At 34.7% G+C, this 25,491-nt stretch overlaps 2 protein-coding genes across 4 annotated transcripts in view; both read left to right on the top strand.

The window, feature by feature from the left end:
* The window catches only part of LOC123541445 (fibroblast growth factor receptor 3-like), a 77,040-nt gene extending 64,293 nt beyond the window's left edge, over positions 1–12,747 (top strand). For both annotated transcript variants that reach the window (XM_053544593.1, XM_053544587.1), the window contains 3 exons: positions 2,069–2,191; positions 4,895–5,017; positions 11,113–12,747. In XM_053544593.1, coding sequence (XP_053400568.1) covers positions 2,069–2,191; positions 4,895–5,017; positions 11,113–11,210 — 344 coding nt within the window. In that variant the 3' untranslated portion in view covers positions 11,211–12,747. The remainder of the gene's footprint in view (positions 1–2,068; positions 2,192–4,894; positions 5,018–11,112) is intronic.
* A 5,469-nt stretch (positions 12,748–18,216) lies between these two features.
* LOC128557311 (uncharacterized) lies at positions 18,217–22,986 on the top strand. Of its 2 annotated transcripts, none has more exons than XM_053544578.1 (4): positions 18,217–19,127; positions 20,517–20,721; positions 20,854–20,973; positions 21,216–22,986. In XM_053544578.1, the coding sequence occupies exons 2-4, from the start codon at positions 20,586–20,588 to the stop codon at positions 21,806–21,808; spliced, it is 849 nt and encodes a 282-aa protein (XP_053400553.1). In that variant the 5' UTR covers positions 18,217–19,127; positions 20,517–20,585; the 3' UTR covers positions 21,809–22,986. The 2 variants fall into 2 exon arrangements, with proteins under 2 accessions (XP_053400553.1, XP_053400552.1); XM_053544577.1 differs by having other exon boundaries at positions 18,218–19,119.
* Positions 22,987–25,491: the final 2,505 nt, after the last annotated feature.

Here is a 25,491-nt window from a genome sequence, read left to right as displayed (position 1 = left end):
GAAATGTTATTCCACACATGTGCCTGTTTTGTCTTAAATATTCCTCATCCTGTGCCATTAAATAGGCACGCCTTCAGATTAATGTAGAAAAATCAAAATTAAAAATAAGACACTCATCCCTTAGTAATTATAATTACAAAGTAAAAAAACAAAGTGATTCAGTGAGTTTTGGCAAGAATTTATTTGCAAAATCATTCATGTAGTCTCTAAAACATATAGAAAAGCTATATACTGTGTTACCCACTGTAAATGTTTGATTTCTGTGTTATTTCTAAAGAAATGTTAACTTCATGTATAACTATAACCGCCTGCTCAAGGGTCCAAGCTGGGACAAAAAATAAAAAACGCCCGCTCGCTCCATGTAAAATCTACCCGCCTCTGAAAAAAATCAAAATTGAGAAAAAAAAATAAAATAAAAATTTCGCTCGCTCGCTCCTATTTTTTTTTGAAAATTTTCCGAAGAACTATTAATCAATTTGGTATGGCCTAATAATTATGTATTAAAAAAGATTGAAACGTTTCTCCACAGAAAAAAATTGTCAGAAATAAGCCAGTTATAGATATAAGCAACATGATTCAGATTTATTTAAATAAGTCATTTATGAGTGAATGAAAAGATTGGCCGTACATAAGTCACATCTAAAGAATAATTCATGCTTTCCGATGCTTGCAATTAATTATAATCAATCAATACTTGGATAAGAATGTCACAGGGACAAGAACAATACCTGGTGTAATAACATTTAAGAAGTATCCGGAATGAAATTTGTCGTCTATGGAAGCTGTAGCATCAAGATCACCGCAAGCAAATTAAAAATAACCAGGTCAGTTTTTATGCCCCCGAAGGAAGGCATATTGTTTTTGAACCGTCTGTCAGTCTGTCGGTCTGTCAGTCTGTCCGCAATTTTCGTGTCCGGTCCATATCTTTGTCATCGATGGATGGATTTTCAAATAACTTGGCATGAATGTGTACCACAGTAAGACGACGTGTCATGCGCAAGACCCAGGTCCGTAGCTCAAAGGTCAAGGTCACACTTAGACGTTAAAGGATAGTGCATTGATGGGCGTGTCCGGTCCATATCTTTGTCATCGATGGATGGATTTTCAAATAACTTGGCATGAATGTGTACCACAGTAAGACGACGTGTCATGCGCAAGACCCAGGTCCGTAGCTCAAAGGTCAAGGTCACACTTAGACGTTAAAGGATAGTGCATTGATGGGCGTGTCCGGTCCATATCTTTGTCATCGATGGATGGATTTTCAAATAACTTGGCATGAATGTGTACCACAGTAAGACGACGTGTCGCGTGCAAGACTCAGGTCCGTAGCTCAAAGGTCAAGGTCACACTTAGACGTTAAAGGATAGTGCATTGATGGGCGTGTCCGGTCCATATCTTTGTCATCCATGGATGGATTTTCAAATAACTTGGCATGAATATGTACCACAGTAAGACGACATGTCGCGCGCAAGACCCAGGTCCGTAGCTCAAAGGTCAAGGTCACACTTAGACGTTAAAGGATAGTGCATAGATGGGCGTGTCCGGTCCATATCTTTGTCATCCATGGATGGATTTTCAAATAACTTGGCATGAATGTGTACCACAGTAAGACGACATGTCGCACGCAAGACCCAGGTCCGTAGCTCAAAGGTCAAGGTCACACTTAGCCGTTAAAGGTCATTTTTCATGATAGTGCATTGATGGGCATGTCCGGTCCATATATTTGTCATTCATGCATGGATTTTATAATAACTACGCACGAATATGTAGCACAGTAAGACGACGTGTCGCGCGCAAGACCCAGCTCCGTAGGTCAAAGGTCCTAAACTCTAACATCGGCCCTAACTATTCATTCAAAGTGCCATCGGGGGCATGTGTCATCCTATGGAGACAGCTCTTGTTAAAAGAAAGGCCATCAAGTTTCACTAAAGAAGAACTTCTTTGTTATTACCTCTATTGTGTAATTAGGACTTCAAAGTAAATACTATTTATAGATATTCAGTTATTCTATTGTATCGGCCATATATCTAGACAACAATGAATGAACAAACAACTCATTATTTTACAGTCAAAGAAGGATGTGAAGTAAACAATGGCGACTGTCACACCAATGCAACATGTGACCAAGGTGAAGGGATGAGCAATTGCAAGTGCAAGCCTGGATACACCGGTGACGGACACGCGTGCACTAGTAAGAAATGATTTATGATACAGAATGACAAATTACCAGCCCCTAAATGACCAGCTAGTTTATCCAGTCAAAATAAGATGAAAATGTGTCACTTTTTGAGAAAAGTATACCATTTTCATGTTGTACTCTGTGTCATTATGTGTGTTCCTAACGAAAGACTCTCATGTATATGACTCGGTTTCTTTTTTGCAGCTTTTTAAGGGGTGGTACATTTAATTTAAATCTGATTTTGGATTTGATTATGATTTAACTTTTTCAATGTTATATATTTTTCATATAAGTTGCCTTTAGTGATAATTCATTTTTACATCATGATTTCATATATTTAGTGGGATTCCCTACAATTGTTCCTGTTATTTAAAATAGTAAAATGGTAGGTTTAGTTGCTTTCTAAATTATTTGTTGGACATAAAGTTCCAACTTAGTATTTGCCTGCAAAGAAACAAAATATTTACTGTGTTGAGGGCAATTCAGGCAAATTATAACCCGACTTTAATGTTCTTTGTCGTATTTGCTCTTTTAAAATATCAAAATTAGGTTATAAGAGATATCCGGTTGAATAGTATGTAGCATAAGTGTAAAGGAAAAGATGATAGTTTCAATATCTACTTGTGTTGAATTAAGAAAAAATATAAACAGTGTTGCACTGTGTTATACCCGAGACGAATATCACAAATATGTCCAATTTGGTTTTATTTTAAGAAATATTACACTTATAATTTCAATATATGAACAACAACTTCTTCACAGTATCTATAATAAGATAAAATGTACATATTTCTGTGCATAAACAGTACTGTAGATTAGGTTTAAAACGGTACACACATATTACATGTATATCTAAGCAAAGTATGCATGTTCGTCACATGTTTGATGTCGTGGGCTTAAAATAAGGTTATTTTACACTATTCTTGCATAAAAACAACTTTTTTTCACTGGATCCGCCCATTTATTAACGGGAGAAAAATCGTGTGCAAACAAGGCAATTCACGTGCTGTTAATACCCGATTTTTATTTTTGAAATGCTTTCCCAGGGACGTATATGTAATTCTGCGCACATTGACATCTGGTATCTGCGTCTTTTTTCTTTCATAAAAACCTCTTCTTGAAGCATTAAAGATGCAATCTAAATCATAGAATGTTTTACTGTATCAGTAACTAACGCCAAATGCGCTGCCCCCAACATTGTTCGTACTCATTTCTTCCCTTGTTTACTTCCCTTTTAGAACTCTGCGTCAATTCAGATTTTGTAGACAACCGTGAATGTTAAAGAATCGCGTGTTTACCTGTGCGATTCTTTGTTTTTAGGTATCATATTTATGATTTTGGTAAGTATCAGTCAGTATGATTTTATCTAATTTCTCGAAGAATTTATATAAACAGCTTGGAAACTTGACACTACGTTCGTACTCACCCGTACTCCAACTGCGTGTCCGTACTCAATATAACTCGAATGTAAAGTTATTATTCTTGAAATTGTGATCGAGTCCACCCAATTGTGAAATGATTTGAACAATAATTGGTAATTTTATGTTTGTAATAATGAGAGACAAACAAAAATCGCTTAAAAACCTTCAGGATGTGCTTTTGATAGTGTTGTTTATTTCCGGGCCCTGGGTACGGATATTTAAAACATGTTTACCGTTTCCAAGAACAACTGGAATGGTAAATAAAAAATGTACCGGAATCGTCAAGTCATCACAAATGAAAACAATACATAAATCGTCGTGAAATATATTTTTATGCAAGAATAGCGACAATACACGTTTGTTTTGTGTATTAACGTCTGCAGAAGCCCTTGGGATATGTTTGTGACCTCGACCGAGTCTGTCAGTCTGTCGGTCTGTCCGCAATTTTCGTGTCCGGTCGATATCTTTGTCATCGATGGATGGATTTTCAAATAACTTGGCATGAATGTGTACCACAGTAAGACGACGTGTTGCGTGCAAGACCTAGGTCCGTAGCTCAAAGGTCAAGGTCACACTTAGACGTTAAAGGATAGTGCATTGATGGGCGTGTCCGGTCCATATCTTTGTCATCCATGGATGGATTTTCAAATAACTTGGCATGAATGTGTACCACAGTAAGACGACGTGTCGCACTCAAGACCCAGGTCCGTAGCTCAAAGGTCAAGGTCACACTTAGGCGTTAAAGGATAGTGCATTGATGGGCGTGTCCGGTCCATATCTTTGTCATCCATGGATGGATTTTCAAATAACTTGGCATGAATGTGTACCACAGTAAGTCGACATGTCGCACGCAAGACCCAGGTCCGTAGCTCAAAGGTCAAGGTCACACTTAGACGTTAAAGGTCATTTTTCATGATTGTGCATCGATGGGCATGTCCGGTCCATATCTTTGTCATTCATGCATGGATTTTATAATAACTACGCACGAATGTGTGGCACAGTAAGACGACGTGTCGCGCGCAAGACCCAGCTCCGTAGGTCAAAGGTCCTAAACTCTAACATCGGCCCTAACTATTCATTCAAAGTACCATCGGGGGCATGAGTCATCCTATGGAGACAGCTCTTGTTAAAAGATAGGCCATCAAGTTTCACTAAAGAAGAACATCTTTGTTATTACCTCTATTGTGTAATTAGGACTTCAAAGTAAATACTATTTATAGATATTCAGCTATTCTATTGTATAGGCCATATATCTAGACAACAATGAATGAACAAACAACTCATTATTTTACAGTCAAAGAAGGATGTGAAGTAAACAATGGCGACTGTCACACCAATGCAACATGTGACCAAGGTGAAGGGATGAGCAATTGCAAGTGCAAGCCTGGATACACCGGTGACGGACACACGTGCACTAGTAAGAAAGGATTTATGATACAGAATGACAAATATATGTTACCAGCCCCTAAATGACCAGCTAGTTTATCCAGTCAAAATAAGATGAAAATGTGTCACTTTTTGAGAAAAGTATACCATTTTCATGTTGTACTCTGTGTCATTATGTGTGTTCCTAACGAAAGACTCTCATGTATATGACTCGGTTTCTTTTTGCAGCTTTTTAAGGGGTGGTACATTTAATTTAAATCTGATTTTGGATTTGATTATGATTTAACTTTTTCAATGTTATATATTTTTCATATAAGTTGCCTTTAGTGATAATTCATTTTTACATCATGATTTCATATATTTAGTGGGATTCCCTACAATTGTTCCTGTTATTTAAAATAGTAAAATGGTAGGTTTAGTTGCTTTCTAAATTATTTGTTGGACATAAAGTTCCAACTTAGTATTTGCCTGCAAAGAAACAAAATATTTACTGTGTTGAGGGCAATTCAGGCAAATTATAACCCGACTTTAATGTTCTTTGTCGTATTTGCTCTTTTAAAATATCAAAATTAGGTTATAAGAGATATCCGGTTGAATAGTATGTAGCATAAGTGTAAAGGAAAAGATGATAGTTTCAATATCTACTTGTGTTGAATTAAGAAAAAATATAAACAGTGTTGCACTGTGTTATACCCGAGACGAATATCACAATTATGTCCTATTTGGTTTTATTTTAAGAAATATTACACTAATAATTTCAATATATGAACAGCAACTTCTTCACAGTATCTATAATAAGATAAAATGTACATATTTCTGTGCATAAACAGTACTGTAGATTAGGTTTAAAACGGTACACACATATTACAAGTATATCTAAGCAAAGTATGCATGTTCGTCACATGTTTGATGTCGTGGGCTTAAAATAAGGTTATTTTACACTATTCTTGCATAAAAACAACTTTTTTTCACTGGATCCGCCCATGTATTAACGGGAGAAAAATCGTGTGCAAACAAGGCAATTCACGTGCTGTTAATACCCGATTTTTATTTTTGAAATGCTTTCACAGGGACGTATATGTAATTCTGCGCACATTGACATCTGGTATCTGCGTCTTTTTTCTTTCATAAAAACCTCTTCTTGAAGCAATAAAGATGTAATCTAAATCATAGAATGTTTTACTGTATCAGTAACTAACGCCAAATGCGCTGCCCCCAACATTGTTCGTACTCATTTTTTCCCTTGTTTACTCCTCTTTTAGAACTCTGCGTCAATTCAGATTTTGTAGACAGCCGTGAATGTTAAAGAATCGCGTGTTTACCTGTGCGATTCTTTGTTTTTAGGTATCATATTTATGATTTTGGTAAGTATCAGTCAGTATGTTTTTATCTAATTTCTCGAAGAATTTATATAAACAGCTTGGAAACTTGACACTACGTTCGTACTCATCCGTACTCCAACTGCGTGTCCGTACTCAATATAACTCGAATGTAAATTTAAAGTTATTATTCTTGAAATTGTGATCGAGTCCACCAAATTGTGAAATGATTTGAACAATTACTGGTAATTTTATGTTTGTAATAATGAGAGACAAACAAAAATCGCTTAAAAACCTTCAGGATGTGCTTTTGATAGTGTTGTTTATTTCCGGGCCCTGGATACGGATATTTAAAACATGTTTACCGTTTCCAAGAACAACTGGAATGGTAAATAAAAAATGTACCGGAATCGTCAAGTCATCACATATGAAAACAATACATAAATCGTCGTGAAATATATTTTTATGCAAGAATAGCGACAATACACGTTTGTTTTGTGTATTAACGTCTGCAGAAGCCCTTGGGATATGTTTGTGCCCTTGGGATATGTTTGTGACCTCGACCTTCGGTCTCGGTCACAAACAATCCCGGGGGCTTCTGCAGACGTTAATACACAAAACAACGTGTATTATCCCTACAATATAAGGATAAAAGCTTCGACGTTGTTCACTAACTTATATAGGTCACTGTTAACACGTAATTATGTTTAAATACGCTTCGTCTTTAATATAATGTTTTTTTTCCAAGCTTTGGTGAATGAATTAGAACCCAGAGAAAACGACAAACTTACACAAAGTATGTAAACAGGAGAAGTGGGTCAAATTGACATTGAATTTATTAAGTTCGTTGAATGAAATTGATGAAAAATATATTCTAAGCATATATTTGTACTTCCGTTAAAATACTAAAATACTTTAGTTGATGTGACATAAAGTGAAAAAACTTGCCACCGGTAACAATTTTAATGTTTTATATACATATATATTTTATATATTTATTTTTTATCAGCTTACGTCCAAATTATAATATAAAAAACAATTATATCGGTAAAATATCAAAGGCATTATTTGATTCTTTATGGGCATGACAAAAACCGAGACAGGGGCTTGGGAAATATATTATTGAGGTCTCACTTCTTTTGTAAGAATAGCAAAATCAGTCAATACGTATGCGAGAGTGTTACACATATAATTAGTTATGATGCAATAAGTAGAATGTTGATTAAATCTAAATATGTAGCTCGCAGAAAATATTCAGGATACAATTTATTTTGTTGAAATGAAAACAAAAATCCTTAACCGGAATATAACCAGGACAAGTATAAAATTTGAACTTGTTGGTAAAAGCAATGGGTTTTACAAGTTTGTTCAGATGAATTTCGTGTACACGGCTACTAAACCCTAGCGACACCATCAAAAAGTGGTGATAAGGAAAAGAGCTATCACCGGTTTCAAAATGTAAACAGTTTAAGTAAAATTTATATTTTACGGTACATTTTCGTTGATATAATTTATTTCAAAAATCGGAGAACATTTTTCCTATAGGCTGACTGTAATTACGTTAAGAGATTATGTAAATTGTGGTGTCAAGAGCTTTCCTCCTGATTCCGACGTTTGTAAATTATGACATCTGTATGCATTCCAACTAAATTTTGATGCATAGACACACTCTTTGAACACTATCGCGCATGCAAATGGTCTAAATATGTTACTCACATAGACATACATAACTATTGAAAAATTCTCCCGTAAAAAGAAAGACACATGCATTTTTAAAAGTGGTGGCGCTTTCGCATCAGTGATGGCGCTGTAGAGAAGTGGTGGCGCTGTGGCGGACCGTTAGCGTTAAAACGTCTGACTACAAATTTCTAAGTAGTTTTATTCATGAGAAATAAGGTATGATTACAGGGATTGCCATTTACCTTTTTCAACTTAATTTTATTTTAGAATTGAGAGAAGCATGAGTGTGAATAATGATGGAACAACTAATATTTTTTATTACGTTATAAACCTTTTATATATTCAAATATCATGCAGACACTGTTTATCCGTTGCAGATGGGAAGTCTCAAGCGAAAAGGCAAAAGTGGACCTCTCCAAACAACTAAAAAGAAGAGCAATATCTTGCCAAGCAATTGAACAGAAAACGCCACCACTTTTAAAAAATACTGGCACAAATTATTTAAGGGAAATTTCATTACCGCTAATGTTTGCCTGTGTAAGTGTAATAGACATTTATACCATTTGCATGCGCGATAATGCTCTTATAGTGTATTTATGCATCAAATTACAGCTCGAATAAAGACAGATATCAAAATCTCTCGACACCATAAGTTTCATAATATTTTAATGAAATTACAGTCATCCTGTAGTTAAATTGTTCTTTCACGGCACCACATTCTCCGATATTTGAAAAAAAAATTGTTAATACAAATATAAAACAGATTGTAATAATTTATAGTTTGAAACTGACGATAGCTGCACCACGGAAGTGTCGATAGCTCTTTTCCTTATCATCACTTTTTTGTGGTGGCGCTAGGGTTTAGTAGCCGTGGTGTAGGCAAACGATCAAAGAAAGATATTTGTAGGAGATAGAATTTTTCTATATTGAAATAGTTCAATAGAAGAAATAACATCCTGGTCAATAGATCAATGAATACTTGTTGCAATTGAAATAATACTTGGAGTTTGAATTGGTAACTGTACTGTTTAGACTTACTCTATATACAAAACATATTAACAAATATATTTGCATATATTGCAATTACTTATGTAACGGCAGTTTATGTACTTTTCGTATGGTGTAACACTTATGTCCTCTGTGTAATTATATGGAAACTACCAGTAACTGTATTCATTTATAAAATATATGTATTTAACCGATCAAGAACTATGTTCACAAAAAGGAAAAATGGTTTGTAAAATTTGATAATCTTCTTTAATTTGGAATTGTGTACAAGATGATGTCCTTGATGTAACGGTTTCTGCGGTACATGTATAACAAATGGTAATGTAACCTCACAGACTGTTACAGCAGAGACATATTTTCTATGTCTGCGATATAGAAAAGGGAAATGTAACACCAAAGACTGTAATTCCAAAGATGTATCTAGCATAAATTTGACTTCAAAATCTTAGTATCACTCTTAACATTAATCAAAACCAAATGAATAAAATGACCATCACCTATTTAGAGGGGATGATGTATTTTGAACATGTATGTTTCTTTACCTAAGAAATCAGCCAATTTTAGACTCTTTCGGGTAATTTGAGGTAGTACAGAAAATACTTGAAGATATTTTGAAGGTAAAACTATCTGAACAACATAGCTATATGCTGCAATCATTGGCAAATGAATTTCTATCAGTTTTTATGCATATTGAAATATGTATATATCGACGAACATGAAAACCTATAAATATTGAAACTGATTAATATACAAATCAATGCACAAACAACGACGCATTATGTAACAAATACGCAACAATATATAAATTTCACATACATCTGTGTGCCTTAGCTGATACTGTTAACCCGAGAATGAGGCCATTCCATGGGTAACATGATGATTTTCTAATCTATATTTAGACTTAAGTACTATTTTAGGTGTGTACTATTATGTTGTTACATGGATAACATTATAAATTTTCTACCTCTGTGGTATAGGAGTTTCAGATAGGGAAATACGTATATAAAAGTGAAGTACAATATTTATGAATGACATACTCTAGGTGTATTTTATTCATGTACATTTTATTTTTTGGATTAGAAACACGATAAAAATCTGCTTTTCAGGTAAAATTGAATAAAAATGTTTATTCAGGAAAAGAAACAGAGAAAACATTTGTAAACACAAATGTAATACTTGATTTTATCCATTATATTTTGAAAAAGAATATTGCGCAAGACTTTCGCCTCTGTAAAATTCAGTCTTGAGAGATCATTTTGCAAGTGTGCAATACAAAATACATAAAGAGTCAAAATTTACTAAAAAAATTAATTAAAGTTGAAGAACAGTAAACCGTATTGATTAAAACTGTCAAAATTATGTTTTTGATACCCTGTACTTCTGAATGACAACAAAAATTATTGAAAGTTTTACATATAACAAAATGAGGAAAAATGAAGTGGAGTTAACCATCCTTAAACTCTGAATTCGTGTATATAGCAGAATTAGATATTTACAAACATGTTTCTTTGAATACCCGATGCATTACACCACACAAGATATCTACCATGTTTCTCTCGTGTGGGGACTTTGTCGAACCCGATTAGGTGACAGAGATGCATACGTATGTTTGTCTATGAACTTATAATTACCGTGCGAGAAGCGGGAGATCACGATGGCGAAGAGCGAAACAACTATGGTGAAACGCGTAAACACGAAGCGCGAAAATCTTTCGCAGTTTCGCCATCGTGATATCGCGCCTAGCATCGCGTTCCCACGTTTTGTACTTTACAGTTGTGATCTTGCGTTTAGTGCATCCATTCCTTTAGTGATACGCGAAGCGTGATATTACAAAGGCGAATCTTGGAATCGTGATCTTTTCATAATTTCGTGCTTCGCCATCGGGATCTCGCGCTTCGTATATCGCTTTCATAGGATGACGATGGGGAAGCGCAAATTCGAGAAATACTTGTAATTTCGCGCTTCGTCATTATGATCTATATCTTCGAGCATAATGAAAAGGCGATAAGCGAAGCTCGAGATCATTATGGCACGGTGTTGCCAGTAAATTGGAGAATAAGATGGTCCTAACGCAATACCGTATACTAATAAATTTAACGATTTTCTTTCATTTTTCCAGATATAGACGAGTGCTCAGGAGCATTCTATCCATGCCTGCGAGACTACACATGTGAAGACAGAGACCCAGGCTATTTCTGTGCACCAATTATGCCCTAATATGTATGACCTGAAGACTATGTAAGCCGCCTATATTGACAGTACCCTGTCGTGAGAGACAAGAGGATTATATGTTATTAACTGTATGCACGATTTTTGTAAAGGGGAAATAATACCCAACTATGTGATCTTGCGTTTAGTGCATCCATGCCTTTAGCGATACGCTAAACTTTTCTCTCAACTATTCGTAACGTATATATAATTCTTAAAAGCAGCCAACAATTGAAAGAGATACGGATTTTAAGAAGATGAGAGACCACGATTTTAAAACTGCTTCAATTAAATGACTTGAGATTATAAGGTAGACGGATTGAACATCAAAACATCTTTTTCTTTATCAAAAACGACTCGTGACTTTCGGCAATATAAATAGTTTGTTTCACTTGGTCTGTACAATTATTCTTGTAGTGTGTCCAATATTGAATAATTGAATAATAACACATAATATTAGCTGAAAATGTTGTTGAACGACTTCCGTTTCACATACAGGGATTAAATGTATCTTTCAGTTAAGTATTTCGTATTTTTAATTACTTACAAACATTCATCAAACATGATATTAGTTGAGTATATTGTAATTCTGAAATTTCTCGCGGTATAAGGGGTTAATGATGGTCACAGATTACATGAATGGTGACGGTTGTAAATACTGTAAAGATAGAATGCACTCTCATTCCAATGGTTCAACAGGCTGTAATGAAATGTTTCAGATTTATATTGACGTTATTTCCGAAAACAAAAACCCAGTTATTTTTCAATTTCTCCATTATTCATGAATCCGCTGCTGTATATCTACAAATAGGACCTCTAACGTGGTCTTTTCAGTAGTTTTGTTTTTACGTAAACCTTAAACACAACAACACACATTAGTTTAAAAATTATCTCGCTAATGATATAGAGGATATTTGTTTGATTCAATGTAAGAAGGAAATATTTTTCTGCGAGTGAACACCATTATGCAATATTTTCACTTGTGGCACAGCCACGAATAAAAATGCAAATTTTTGTTTTCACGAGTGAAATATACATGTATTTGGATCTTACACGTAAATTCAAACACATTTTTTTTTATCTAATGAATTTCAATAGTTTTAACCAAATAATAGCCTAGCCATTTTACTCGTGCAACTTATCTTGTATTGCATTTATGTCGTCACAACGCCTTGATGTCACGATATCTATGTTGAAAAATTGTCAGAATTTGTAGTTGTAGAAAGTTTCAAGACTTCTTTAACATTACACCACGATGGAGCGTATATCTTTATGTTCGTATAGGTATTTTTATAAATCTTTATCTTACTGAAGTCAGTTTCGCAAACAAATGTCCTGTTATTTATAATTCATATTCTTGTGCATTCGGGTGTAGTTCCGTACTAGTGAAAAATACAAATTATATCATCACTGCTTTGAAACCATGAAACTTTCATTTTGATTTCACTGATACACTCCAGTTTTTCACTGAAAAACATAAAATAAATATTTTGTCAAGTTTATTCCGACTTCGTATAAATGCAAAACATTAAAAACTGACATCGAGTTTCACCTGAACTTTTGGTTATTTTTCGTTTCTCTTCCCCGGTAAGTTACAATGGAACCGAAAATGTCATCCGGAGTATGTAAGCCCGATCGGGATATAACGAGCATCATTTCGATAGGTATAAATACTACTTTCTTTCTTTTGCAAAAGCTTATGATGTACGGAATTGTGTCAGGGTGCCATATCATACACAGGAACTTGGAGGTCAAGGCCCACTCCTCTCTCCGCCCCTGCCAAATTTAAGCCAAAATTTTTGGTCTTTTCTAACATACTTAGCATATGTCTCAAACACTGAATATGTTTTGTTACAAAGTCAACGTGTTTTAAAAATTGCCATATACTATCAATGCAACTTTTGTGGTCAACTCACTGAGCTAACTGGAAGGACTGGCTGTTTAAGCGATTGAGGTTACATTGCATTCATTCGATTTTAATAACTTTTTGTATCAATTTACATTGTTAATGTGTGTAAGCTTGGGTTGAGCGTCTTTTTAACAATTTTTCAGTCATATAAACGACGTAGCAGTGAGCACAATGCTCAACTTTATAGTGCTGCCTCAATAGAACATCACATCGTAGACACGTGAAATGATACCCCACCCAGTCACATTATACTGACACCAGGTTGACCGCTCTAAGCCCCAACGGAGAAAGCTACTAGTACCAATTTTCACGTCTTTGGTATGACGCGGCCAGGGATTGAACCAACGACCTCCCACTAGGCTACTCAAGCGGTACAACATTGGTTAATGATTGTACAAGTAGCAATTACAACTGATTAAGATATAGCGTGTACATCGTAATTATGTTATTATTTATCAAACTGATTGCTTCAAGTGATAATATTCAAACCTGTTTTATTCCTACATATCACAACCTCCAAAGGCCAATCTATAGCGGTAAATCACATACCGATCCTTAGTGTCGGTATGCACCACAATACTAACCTGAGCCCCTGCAAAGCGTAAATACCTCGACGTTTCGCGGCTAGTGCTCACATATTGTAAGGGCTCGGGTAAATATAGCTATGCATAACTCCATTTCGGTCGGTATCTGTTATGTATACACCACTAGGCAGGGCAGATGCAAATATGTCGAAATATATAGCAGAGCAGCGCAACTGTATTCATACACCACTAGGCAGGCCACATGAAAGTATATGGAAATATATTATAGCAGAGCAACGCAACAATATTAATACATTGCTAGAGAGGCTACATACAAAAATGGGGAAATATATAGCAGGGCAACGCAACCATATTCAAACAATGCTCGAAAGGTCACATGCAAATATTTAGAAATATGTAGCAGAACAACGCAACCATACACATACAACGGTATGCAGCCTATATGCAAATTTTTGGAAATATATAGCTGAACAACTCAACCATATTCATTAAACGCAAGGCAGTGTACATGCAAATATGTGGAAATATATAGCAAAACAACTCAACCATATTCATACAATGCTGGGCAGGCCGCAAGCAAATGTGTGGAAATACATAGCAGAGCAACGCAACCAAATTCAAACACCGCTAGGCAGGCCACCTGCAAGTATGTGGATATTCACACACAACTAGGCTGCCCACATGCAAATATGTGGAAATATATTATAGTACAGCAAAACAACCATATTCATGCACCACTATTTAGGCTACATGCTTATATGTAGAAGTATATAGTAGACCAACGTAACCATATATATCGAGCGCAGGACACCTTATTTTGATCGCATGACACTTTATCTCGTATCGGGAATGCACGATATCTTATTTCTTATTTTTACCCCTATATATCTTGCGAGACATCTTATGGCGAGCGCACGACACCTTTATGGAGCGTTATGGATAATTAAAAAAAGTTTGTTCGGGTTTAACGTCTTTTATCATATAAACGACGGTGTCTATGTGCAGCAGTGAGCAGAATGCCCAACTTTGTAGTGCTGCCTCACTGGAATATCACGCCGTAGACACGTGACATGATACCCCACCCAGTCACATTATACTGACACCGGGCTGATCAGTCCTAGTACTATCATTTTAATGCTGAGCGCCAAGCAAGGACGCTACTAGTACCATTTTTTATGTCTTTGGTATGACGCGGCAAGGGATCGAACCCACGAACTCCCACACTCGAAGCAGGCGCTCTACTACCAACTAGCGAGGCAGTAAATTTTAAAAAAGTGAATATGTGTGTGTCCTTAACAAACCGCAGTATAATAGTGGTGACTTTGTAACAACTTTTCAGTTTGTTAGAGATTTCTGTAAATAAACGCTTTCTATCATGTTGCCCGGAGAAAATTGACAGGGTCAGCTTTCTTTGTTTGTATATTCCAATATTGTGTACATTTATATATTGAGTTGACATCTGTAATAAAACATTTTCAACGAAGGCCGTTAGTGAAATATTTCATTGAATACTCCTCGTCACTGTAGAAATCAAACACGTAAGTATATAAATATGACTATATCGAACTAATGATGGATGAGAATGGCCGATGTATACTTTCGAAAAATGATTTAAACGTATTTTTTCTAACCATGAATAAAATATATAGTAAAGAATTGGAAAGAAAGCTGTTAACTTTAAGGTTGCCCTCATTTGCTGTATGCAAAAGAGCAAGAGAAAAATGATAAAAAAGCCCCAGTCACACTGTCAGGTTTTAAGGGCTAATTATAACTACGTTTCTCATCCCAACGCGTTAGATCAACCTATTCGGAGAGTTGACCCGAGTCAACCAATTATCTTTATATTTCAGATGGTTGATCTACGATCTACGACCCAGGTCAACCAATTTTCAATTACTTTCAGATGGTTGATCTACGATCCATGTCAGCCAATTCTTAGAGCATTTAAGATGGTTGTTCTACGATCTACGACCCAGGTCAACCATATTTCAATGTAATTTAAATGGTTGATCTACTATCTGTGAGCCAGGTCAACCAATTCTGAATGCGTTTCAGATGGTTAATCTAGATCAGTCATTTTTTTAAAAAATATAATTTAAATGGTCGTGTTACCAGCCAGATCGCCAAAATAGAATTCATTTGTCGGTCTACGACATACGAGCATCGCCTCAACTTCAAACAATTTCTTCCTAGAATATACATTTAAAACATCTGTAGATATTGATAACGATAATGTTAAATTGTATTTTACATACACAAAATGCTTTCATTAAGATAGAAACGGAGGCCTCATTTTTATGCTAATTGTAAATATATATTTCAGAGAGAGAGAGAGAGAAGGGGGGAGCGGTTTTAGCTCATAAATACTGTACATGTTCTGTTCAAAAACTTAATCGGACCGTGAAAGTTTAAATTTCAGTAAATATTCTCGAACCTAAACTTATAGACCACCATTCATAATTAGTTTTGATATTGTTTTTCTTTGCATATACTTGCGTATTAAAAAACTAAAATCTCTCTGTTCTTTAAAATTGGGATAAAATAATTTGGTCCTTTTTCGCAACGAAACAAATAAGGTTCCCAATTCATTTCAAAATAATTTGCTCAGAATTATAGACACCTCCTTGTTTATACAACCAATTGCATGAATTAAAAAGATGAACCACTAGACTACCGTGCCACCTATTCTGGTAATTTTTGTCGGATATATGGAGATTCGATACTTTAATCACTGATTTTTCAATAATAATTTAATCACTGATTATTCAATATTACGCACATTTTTATTTAGTTTATTTAAGCGTTATATAGTGTTACAAAATGAAATACTTCATGTACAAAAGTGAAAAGCTGAAATAGCTTACTCCACACCATGTTTTTAACAAAAATCCATCGTTATATTTAACATTACATTTCTGCAGGGATATTTTTAAAAAGTTACACAGGCAGACACATATTTTCTGACAGTATGGAATCAAGCATTGATATTAGACCGTAGTTCCGTGCTAAATGTGTTCAAGATGATTGCTTTGGGTCAGACTTGGAATAAATTGTGATACCAGTGAAGTTTTGAATAGTGCAGCACATTTCACATGTACCACGTAGAATTAATTCATACTTTAATCACCATATGCACAACTTGTCAACATATAAATAAGGTTTTAGAAGATAAGACGGAATTTCCACGTATAGTATAGATGGCTCTCTTAAGCAACAAAGTGTTTTATTCAAGAGTATTTTATCGTATAAACAAATTATTTAAATATATTGAATATATCATGTTTCAAACACGTAGTTTACTGCTTACCAATACATTTGTCATAATCGGCTTACATCCAGCGACGCAATGTATTCTGCTGCTTGATAACCCGATAGAAAATACGTTATGTATACTAGTCAGCTGGAATCCTTGGGAACCAACCATTTGGTGATGGGGTGGGCTGAGAAGCTGACTTCAAATCACTTGCCCCTCATCGACGTGGGTTCAAGCCTTACTCGGGGCGTGGAATTCTTCATGTGAGGAAACCATCCAGCTGACTTACGGAAGGTCGATGTTTCTACCCAGGTGAAATAATGCACGGAGGGGCACCAGAGGTCTTCGTCCACCATCAAAGCAGGAAAGTCGTCATATGATCTATAATTGTGTCGGTGCGGCATTAAACCAAACAAACTAAAATAAAGTATGCTGTAAAGTGTAGTTTCAATGTATGAATAGTAACCTATACTATATACATAGGCATAAGAGCAGGGAGGTTGGTTAGGGTGCACAACCTTTTGAGTGTAAATATATATATTGATAAGAATATACAGAAAATTTTATGCTAAAAGCTCATTAGAATTCTGCATTTGACTTTCGAAACAAACATCGATGGTACCACTTCCAACATAGTTCTAGCACCCTAATAAGAATTCATTCCAACTCAAAAATGTCTCTAAGAATAATTTGTCAGAAAAAACCTAGAGTAACCGACCGCCATATTTCTAGTGTTGAAGTCTTCTTAGAATTCAGGATTTGGTATGTACAAATTTCAAACTTACCGGGCGAGGACCCCCGTACTCATCTAATACAGAAAAATTGCAAAACGTTTTAAAAATATGATGACCATATTATTGAAAACGGTTCTGAAAAAGATAGACCAAAAATGAAATAACAATATTTATAATTTTTAACTTTTTATTTTGAAAAAAAATCAGGTAAAATACAAACATTTTTTCTCAGGTAATAAACGCAAACGACTTGATGACAGAAATTCTTTCATCTTAAAACTCAGCAGAATGCAGGATTTAGGGTTTAAAATACCAAACTGTTTCAGGATGGGGTTCCCCCTCCCGTAATAACCCTAACCATGGCCTCCCAATTTTGAAAAAAAAACGTCTATACCCTGCTATACTGTGTATACACTATTTCATTCAGGGTGCAACCAACGCACCAAAACAAAATAAAATCTTTAGGATAACCTACAATTCAGACCTCAGAGCTTTGTTTTACCTAAAAGAAATCATTAAAGAACATAGGCGAACTTTATCAGACATTTGAATTGCTTAAATATACATTAGGTAAGCCACACACGTGTATTTAGGTTAGCTTTTAGTATTATTACCTATTAAGTTGAGATGCCTACGCTTGCACATGATTTTCATTGGCATAATTTATTATAATATTAATAATTCCAAAAGGGGATATGTTATCTCCAAATATACATCAAAATGCACTAGAGATACTTGTAGATTTTTTTCCAGTGGAGCATTCCCCTGAAACCCGCTAATTTATCTCTCAACATCCATTTTGGCTGGCTATACGCCAGGTATCACATAGTTTATATGTATGTACATAAATAGCAGTTTTAAATGTTTTGAATATAGAAGTATATGAACTATAATTTAAGGCAAACTGCTTCTTATTTAAAAAAATAATCAAAGACATGCATTTCACTATTTCATAGATATTTTTTAAAGAAAATTACTCAATACAGAACGCATTTCTTGACTTCTTTATTATAGTGTTTGAATACAAAAAATATTTTGAAAAAAAAAAAAGAAAAAAAAAAAGAAATTATATCCAAGTAAAAGCCCAGCCATCCTCCTCTCCCACCAGAAGTTCAAATGTCTCCCTAGCAGAATATCTTCCTGTAATGTTTAGGCCTGCTTATACTTTCTACCGTGGGAAAATGTTCTTACATTGTAAACTAAAAATAGAAGTTTTAAATTTCCTAAACATATCTGTCAAACATACGCAGATGTTCACTATATACATCTTCTTAACCGTAATCTCACATATCACTTTGAAAATGGATTATCTCGCATGCATCGGTATCATATTATATCAAAACAATTTAAACGGTTGACATCACACACAGGGTTGTCTACTCCAATCATTTTGCACATATTTCATCATGCGATGATCCATTTTTGCCGATGAGGCACTAAATTGTTCTTTTTATAAAATAGCTGTGGATATTAAAAGGTAGGAAGGTTTGTTTTAGATTTTAACTTTGACTTGAATTGTTTCTGTCTTGTAAATATTACAATGAAATACTGTACATAAATTTTAAACAATGACATATTTTCACAACAATAAAACAGAATAAATATCTAACCAATTTATGGTCGATAAACTAGAGTTTAAGTAGCAATATGCAGATGTTAAATATATATATATATATATTGTAGCTAAAACAATGCTGCTTCAGAGATGTCATATGCTGTTCTGGATCTCTGTGGATCTCTGAGCTGAAACGAACCCCGTATTAAAACCTAACCTGAAACTGTGCAATAAATCTGTCTCGCTATAATTTCATCAAATTGCAACAGACTCACATTTTACTTTAGGCCTAAAAATAATTGTTTGTTTCCGGTATCTTGATCTACCCTAAAACTTTGGCCCGATCCTAAATGTTTGTATGGCCTTGATTTTTTTTTTTAAACTGCATTTTTATGCTTTAAACATGGCCAGTGATGTTAGAAATCAACTTACTGATGCTCTAAAGGTATAACCCCCTTATTTGTATTCATTTTCGACACAAAAAAATAATTCTGAAAAGTCCCACAATAAAAATAAATCAAAAAGAAAAAAAAATACCGACCTACCTACATGTACCCTAATCTTTTTGAGCATGTTACCAGAAACAAACATTTAGGGTTGGATATATTTTTAATCCATTTTTCTTTTGATCTGACATAACATTAACTACGCAACACCACCTGAAAACGAGTTATATACGTTATTTATTGAATATTTTTTGTTATTCAAATTTTCTAAGATCTGTTTTATAAATTAGTAAAATATGATTACATATCATTAGGAGGGCCGATACATATTTTTGCAAGGCATACGTACGTTTTTGACAACACAGAAAATGACGTCAGACGACCTTCAGATTTTCCCGGAAGTAAAGAAAATAAAAGTACACAGGCTAAACTTGAAAACAAAAGTCGCATTGGTCTATAGTCAGGGTCCACGCGTATGGGTCATCCCGTCTAAATGTATGCGCGTGGACTTTTCCAATTTTTGCTAATGGGGAGACAATTTTCAGCACTTTCTTACGATTAAAACGTTCCTACGTCTCTGTTTTAATTTTTTTAATATCAGACCCAGTCTTTTCAGAGAATTATCTTTTGTTTTCGTAAGGGAAAACGATGGGGCATACTTATTAATAAGTAGACTTTCCCTTTCCGTTTTGCCGGCTTGTTTTTGTGTTGGAATAACCGAAGATGCTGATTTGTATTGACAGTGTTAGTAAATATTACTGTTGATTGAAAAAGCAAACATTAAATTTTATAGATAAATGTCTATTTCTCTTACTTCATGATGTGTATATATTATAACCATTTCCTTTAATGATGTTCATTTTCTGAATTCAGGGTTAACTTGCTGCTGCAAGGTACGTGTGACTACAGTGTGCAGTCATCCGGAAACCAGTGCGCTTAACAATGGCAATGAATAGAAAAAGCATACGTGATTTGGAAGCTATGCGTGGTTCTATGCATGAATGTTTTCACAAAAAAATACCTATTTTAACAACGAATCTTCTAAAATATGCTGACGATCTTGATAAAGCTTACAAAGGTATTATGGTATTTTCTTTGCCGTGAAACTTACTGTACATTTATAAAGTCGAAGGCAAAAGTAGAATAAATTGTTTTTATTTTATATTTAACCATAACTACATTTATATAGGCTCAGATAAATTTACTTCAGATATCAAGATTTCTAAAATTGCCGGACAGTCGGGATGTGTGGTTGGAGGGGTGTTGGCTGTTGTGGGCTTTGGACTTTCCTTTGTTACTTTTGGTGCGTCTTTAGGGCTTTGCATAGCAGGTAAGTAAAGGTGTCACTGTATCTATGTACCATTTAACTGCACTTTTATGAATGTTATTATTTCAACTCATTAAAGGTACAATCACAATTGTTACAATCAAGTTTGTTATACTTCATTGTCAATTGTTTTAGCATTCGCATTGTAGGAAGGGACATTCCGAAAAATTGCCTTTTGTTCGTTGCAATTTGCAGTTCATCCGACTATTGCCAGATATCAAAAATGCAAATGTGATCTTTTCTAGGAGGTGTTATTGGCGGTGCTGGTGGTGTTACTACTGGTGGTGCTTCTATTGCTGATTCTGTAAAGGCAAGAGATGCTAAAAAGAAGGCAGAAGTTCAGTTAAAAATATGCAATGAGGCCTTCTGTAAAATACTCGAGGATTGCAAATTAGTTTCAGACAAACTAGAGCGAATTGGAGAAATTGAAATCAGGTTCCCATTCTGGTGTAAATTTTGGAGAAAACTAATGTTCGGCTCTGGTAATGCAGTTGCTGGCTTTGGTTGGAAAATGGTTGCTAATACCATTATTAATGCAGTCAGAATGGGTAAAGCTGTCGACACTGCAACTGATGTAACTTCTGCCGTTGTTCCCGTGTTTCGGACACTTGGAAATACAGCTAAAGGATTTCATATTGCTGGTGGAGTTGTGAGCACTGTATTTCTTCCTTTTGATATTTACAGTCTGGTTTCAAATTCAGTAGAATTGCACACGAATGAAGCTCATGATATATCAAAGAGAATAAGGCAAGCTGTAAAAGATATACAGGATAAATGTCCAAAGAAAGAAGAAATAGACGACATGATAGATAAATGTATAGCTGTTTTAAGGCAGTAACACTGTAATCAATATGTTAAACAAAACAAAAAAATGTAACGTCTAAATTGTGCGCTTAAGTTAACTATTTCCTTGTTGAAGACAAATTTCTAATTACGAAAATCTATCAAATAATGACATACGCTGAGAAAATTGTTCATTTTATGAAATATTGGTTTCGTGCGTCAACGTCTAAGTAGTGTTTACGTGAAAAAGTATATTATACAAACATGTATATTGATATACACTAAGAAAAGGGTTCATTTTATGAAATATTTGCTTCGTGTGTTAACGTAGTGTAATACGTGAAAAAATTGATATTATAATTACTGACAGTTTCTAATTTGATCTAAAAATTAATGTTTACATAATCTATCTGTAAAAACCATTTAAAACTGAAATGTTTACCATTTGTTGTAATAAGGTCGTCAGTATACAGGTATTTTTACATTAGCTGCGATTGGATATCTAGACTTAAATGAGGCGGAATTAACTTTATAAAAAGAATTCATATCACAGTCGAATGATTAAGTGCGAAAAACACTTGTTTAATGGCACATTAACGTACATATTTATCCTACACATTATTTGAATTTGATAAGTTGCTGAGATGTTGTGTTAAACTTTAGAATATCGTTTGATACTCCCAGAGAGTGAGCAAATGTGATTTTCTTCCATTATATACTATGACTTAACATCTTTTTATCATATAAATGAATAAAAGCTGCTGATATTGCTGCTGCTGATGATGAATGGTAATAATCAATGGGAATAATGATGACTGAATGATAAGTTTAACAATGAATAACGATGACGCTGTTGATTAATATTTATAATGATGGCTGATGATAACGGTGAGGATGTTTATAATGGATAAGACAGATTATGACTGATGATTGGATAGACGGTGATGATGATTGAATAAATGACGAATGACAATAAGCACAATGTCATGAATATTGATGTATGATGATGATAATGGGTGAAAGCTGGATAAATGATGATGACTTATGATGATAATAACGATAATCATGATGAAAATTAATGATGAATAATTATGATAAGTGATGAATGATTATCATGAATAAAGCTGTTAAATAATGATGGTGATGAATTAAAGAAATGGATAAATGATGATGATAAAGCATAATGACTGACGATGATTTTACTGAGACGCTCAATAAAATGTTTAAAATACACATTTGCGTACATAGTTATCCCATATATATGTATACTTTACTTTTAACAAAATTATTTACATAAAACTTTAGCCGACCACCTTTCAAAATTTCAGATGAATATAACTCACTTTTGATCCTGACTACGTTTGAAGGTGCGAAAGAAAAAAATATATAATAACTGGAAATAATAGATAAACAGCATAATAAGAACCTTGATGGCCGAACGGAAATGTATCTATAATTTTATCTAAAAGACAACGAAATCCGTTATTTCCGCCATTCTCTTTAAACAACCCATGGTTTCCGAGTATAAATGTACGGTTCGTGTACAGTACGGGGATTAGGAACAACCTCACGCGCCTACTTTTAAAAAAAAAATTTTGTTGGGTTTAACGTCACACCGACACAACTATAGGTCATATAGCGACTTTCTAGCTTTGATGGTGGAGGAATACCCTAGGTGCCCTATCCCTGCATTATTTCACCATTCTTCCACCGACTTTCCGTAAGCCAGCATGATGGCTTCCTAACATGAAGAATTCATCGCCCCGAGTGAGGCTCGAACCCACATCAGTGAGGAACAAGTGATTCAAAGTCAGTGACTTGAACCATTCGGCCTGGGATGCTCCTTATAAATGTCAGTGAAGTGGCAATTAATGAAGTGTAATTACTGTTGTCACTGAGAGAACGATAATAGAGCATATAACGACTCACGCGTCATGGTCATAATGGCTACGGGTAACTGAAACTGGCGATAGAATCACACGACAGATCTAGACAGCATTTAAGGTGGAATGCGCCCCAAAATGTTTTGCCGAATTTCGTCCTGAAATTTATACTGTACAAAATTCAAGATATATGCGACTGAGCTCCGGTTTTACTTTGTCGCCATATTATTCGTGTTTTTTTTGCTATTGTGTCACAAACATGGCCCCTGACGTCACTTTTCGTGCAACGACCAGTTCCGGGTGCTTTCGGCAGTTTTCCTTTCTTGCGGTCTGAATTTAATATATTTGAAATATACAAAATAGTTAACACTTTGCGTTCAGAAAATACTACTCAATGGTATAAAATTCAACGAATTCAGATTTACGCTTAGGACGTCAGAGACGATATTGTGACGTCATACGGAAAAACTCACATCAAGTTTTGTTACAAATTTTGCCTTAAAATTCATTTTATAAAAAATCGACTTGATAAAAAAAACGTAATGTTTTTGTATGTTGTTTTGCAGTGTGTGTACGTCTAGAAGATACATAATTATAATTAAGAAGACACTGTCTCAAGAATAAATTCTCTGCGTCTGACCAGCTGCAATACTTTATCGTCATCTGAAGGTCTTTTTTTTCTAAAAAAAATAGAGTCTGTTCGCTGGACTAGCTTCTCTGCCTTACTATGACCTCACTGTCTTTGTCTCTTTGTCTCTCTCGTGCGGAAGGTCAGCATTATGCGTATAGAACAGACTCTTCTCTCAACTCGTAATCTCGCACGAATGAGATATGGAGATTGATGTCTAAATTGGTTCACAATAAATTAATCCTTGTAAAAATATTAATTTCATATCAGATACAGGATCTGGTATACAGTTTTTGTACTGATTATACATGTGAAATGGAGCAACAGTCCGACATGCGTCGATAAATATTTCTGGTAAAATCAGGCAAACCATCATATCATAAAATTACACTTGAACGAAATTTCTGAATGTTTAAAACATTAGGCCTAGAGCTGGAAGGTGAAACCCTGCCCCCCCCCCCCCCCCCCTCTCTAGGGATCTTTGTAGACCCCATTAGTTTTGAAGCCCCTTGTATGTAGATCATATTTCTGAATTCTGCCATCTGGCAAGCGGGTTCTCTATGAGTTACAGCCTGTTATTTACGTTACCTTAACAGTTATTTAATAAATGATAGAACTGGAATGTGGTGATTTATATGGTAGAAACAACCAGAATCATTAGCAAGTGGGTTCAGTGATATGCAGAATATGCTGTTGTCAATGTTCCCGCCCAGTTTTGTTCTCTAAATTGATCAATTCATTTTGTAATTTACGTTACCATTATAATTTATAAAAAATACTCGTATCAATTACTTCAGTAGGTTTAATTGTCAGAAAATATCAGATATGTCTAAAGTATAGTATTTTCAGATACACAATACATTAATATTTAAAAATGTCTTGTTCAACAGTTTTAAGAACAAGTACGTTACCATTCTTATATACGTTACTAAAAGTTACGATATATAGATTTTCATTTCTCAGTCAATAGATTGTTTATGTAATCCTTATAATTATTTCAAACTTAGACAATGCAAGTATCTTATCAAGTTCGATATAAAAATGCATATAGCACAGCACTGACATTGTAACCTACGTTATGATACGTTACTTAATGTGTATTTTAGTAACTGAAAAATACACGCTTATAACTGCTTATCTGTTTAACCAGATAAATTCACATAAACCAAAATTGAGAAACGACTAAGTTGCGGGGTTCAGGCATCTAAGTCGTCATAATCACTGTCT

The sequence above is a fragment of the Mercenaria mercenaria genome, chromosome 1 (genome assembly GCF_021730395.1).
Source record: "Mercenaria mercenaria strain notata chromosome 1, MADL_Memer_1, whole genome shotgun sequence".
NCBI classification, from domain to species: Eukaryota; Metazoa; Mollusca; class Bivalvia; order Venerida; family Veneridae; genus Mercenaria; species Mercenaria mercenaria.
Note: the sequence above shows the minus strand (reverse complement) of the source record. Positions and strands in the feature narration are given on the sequence as shown.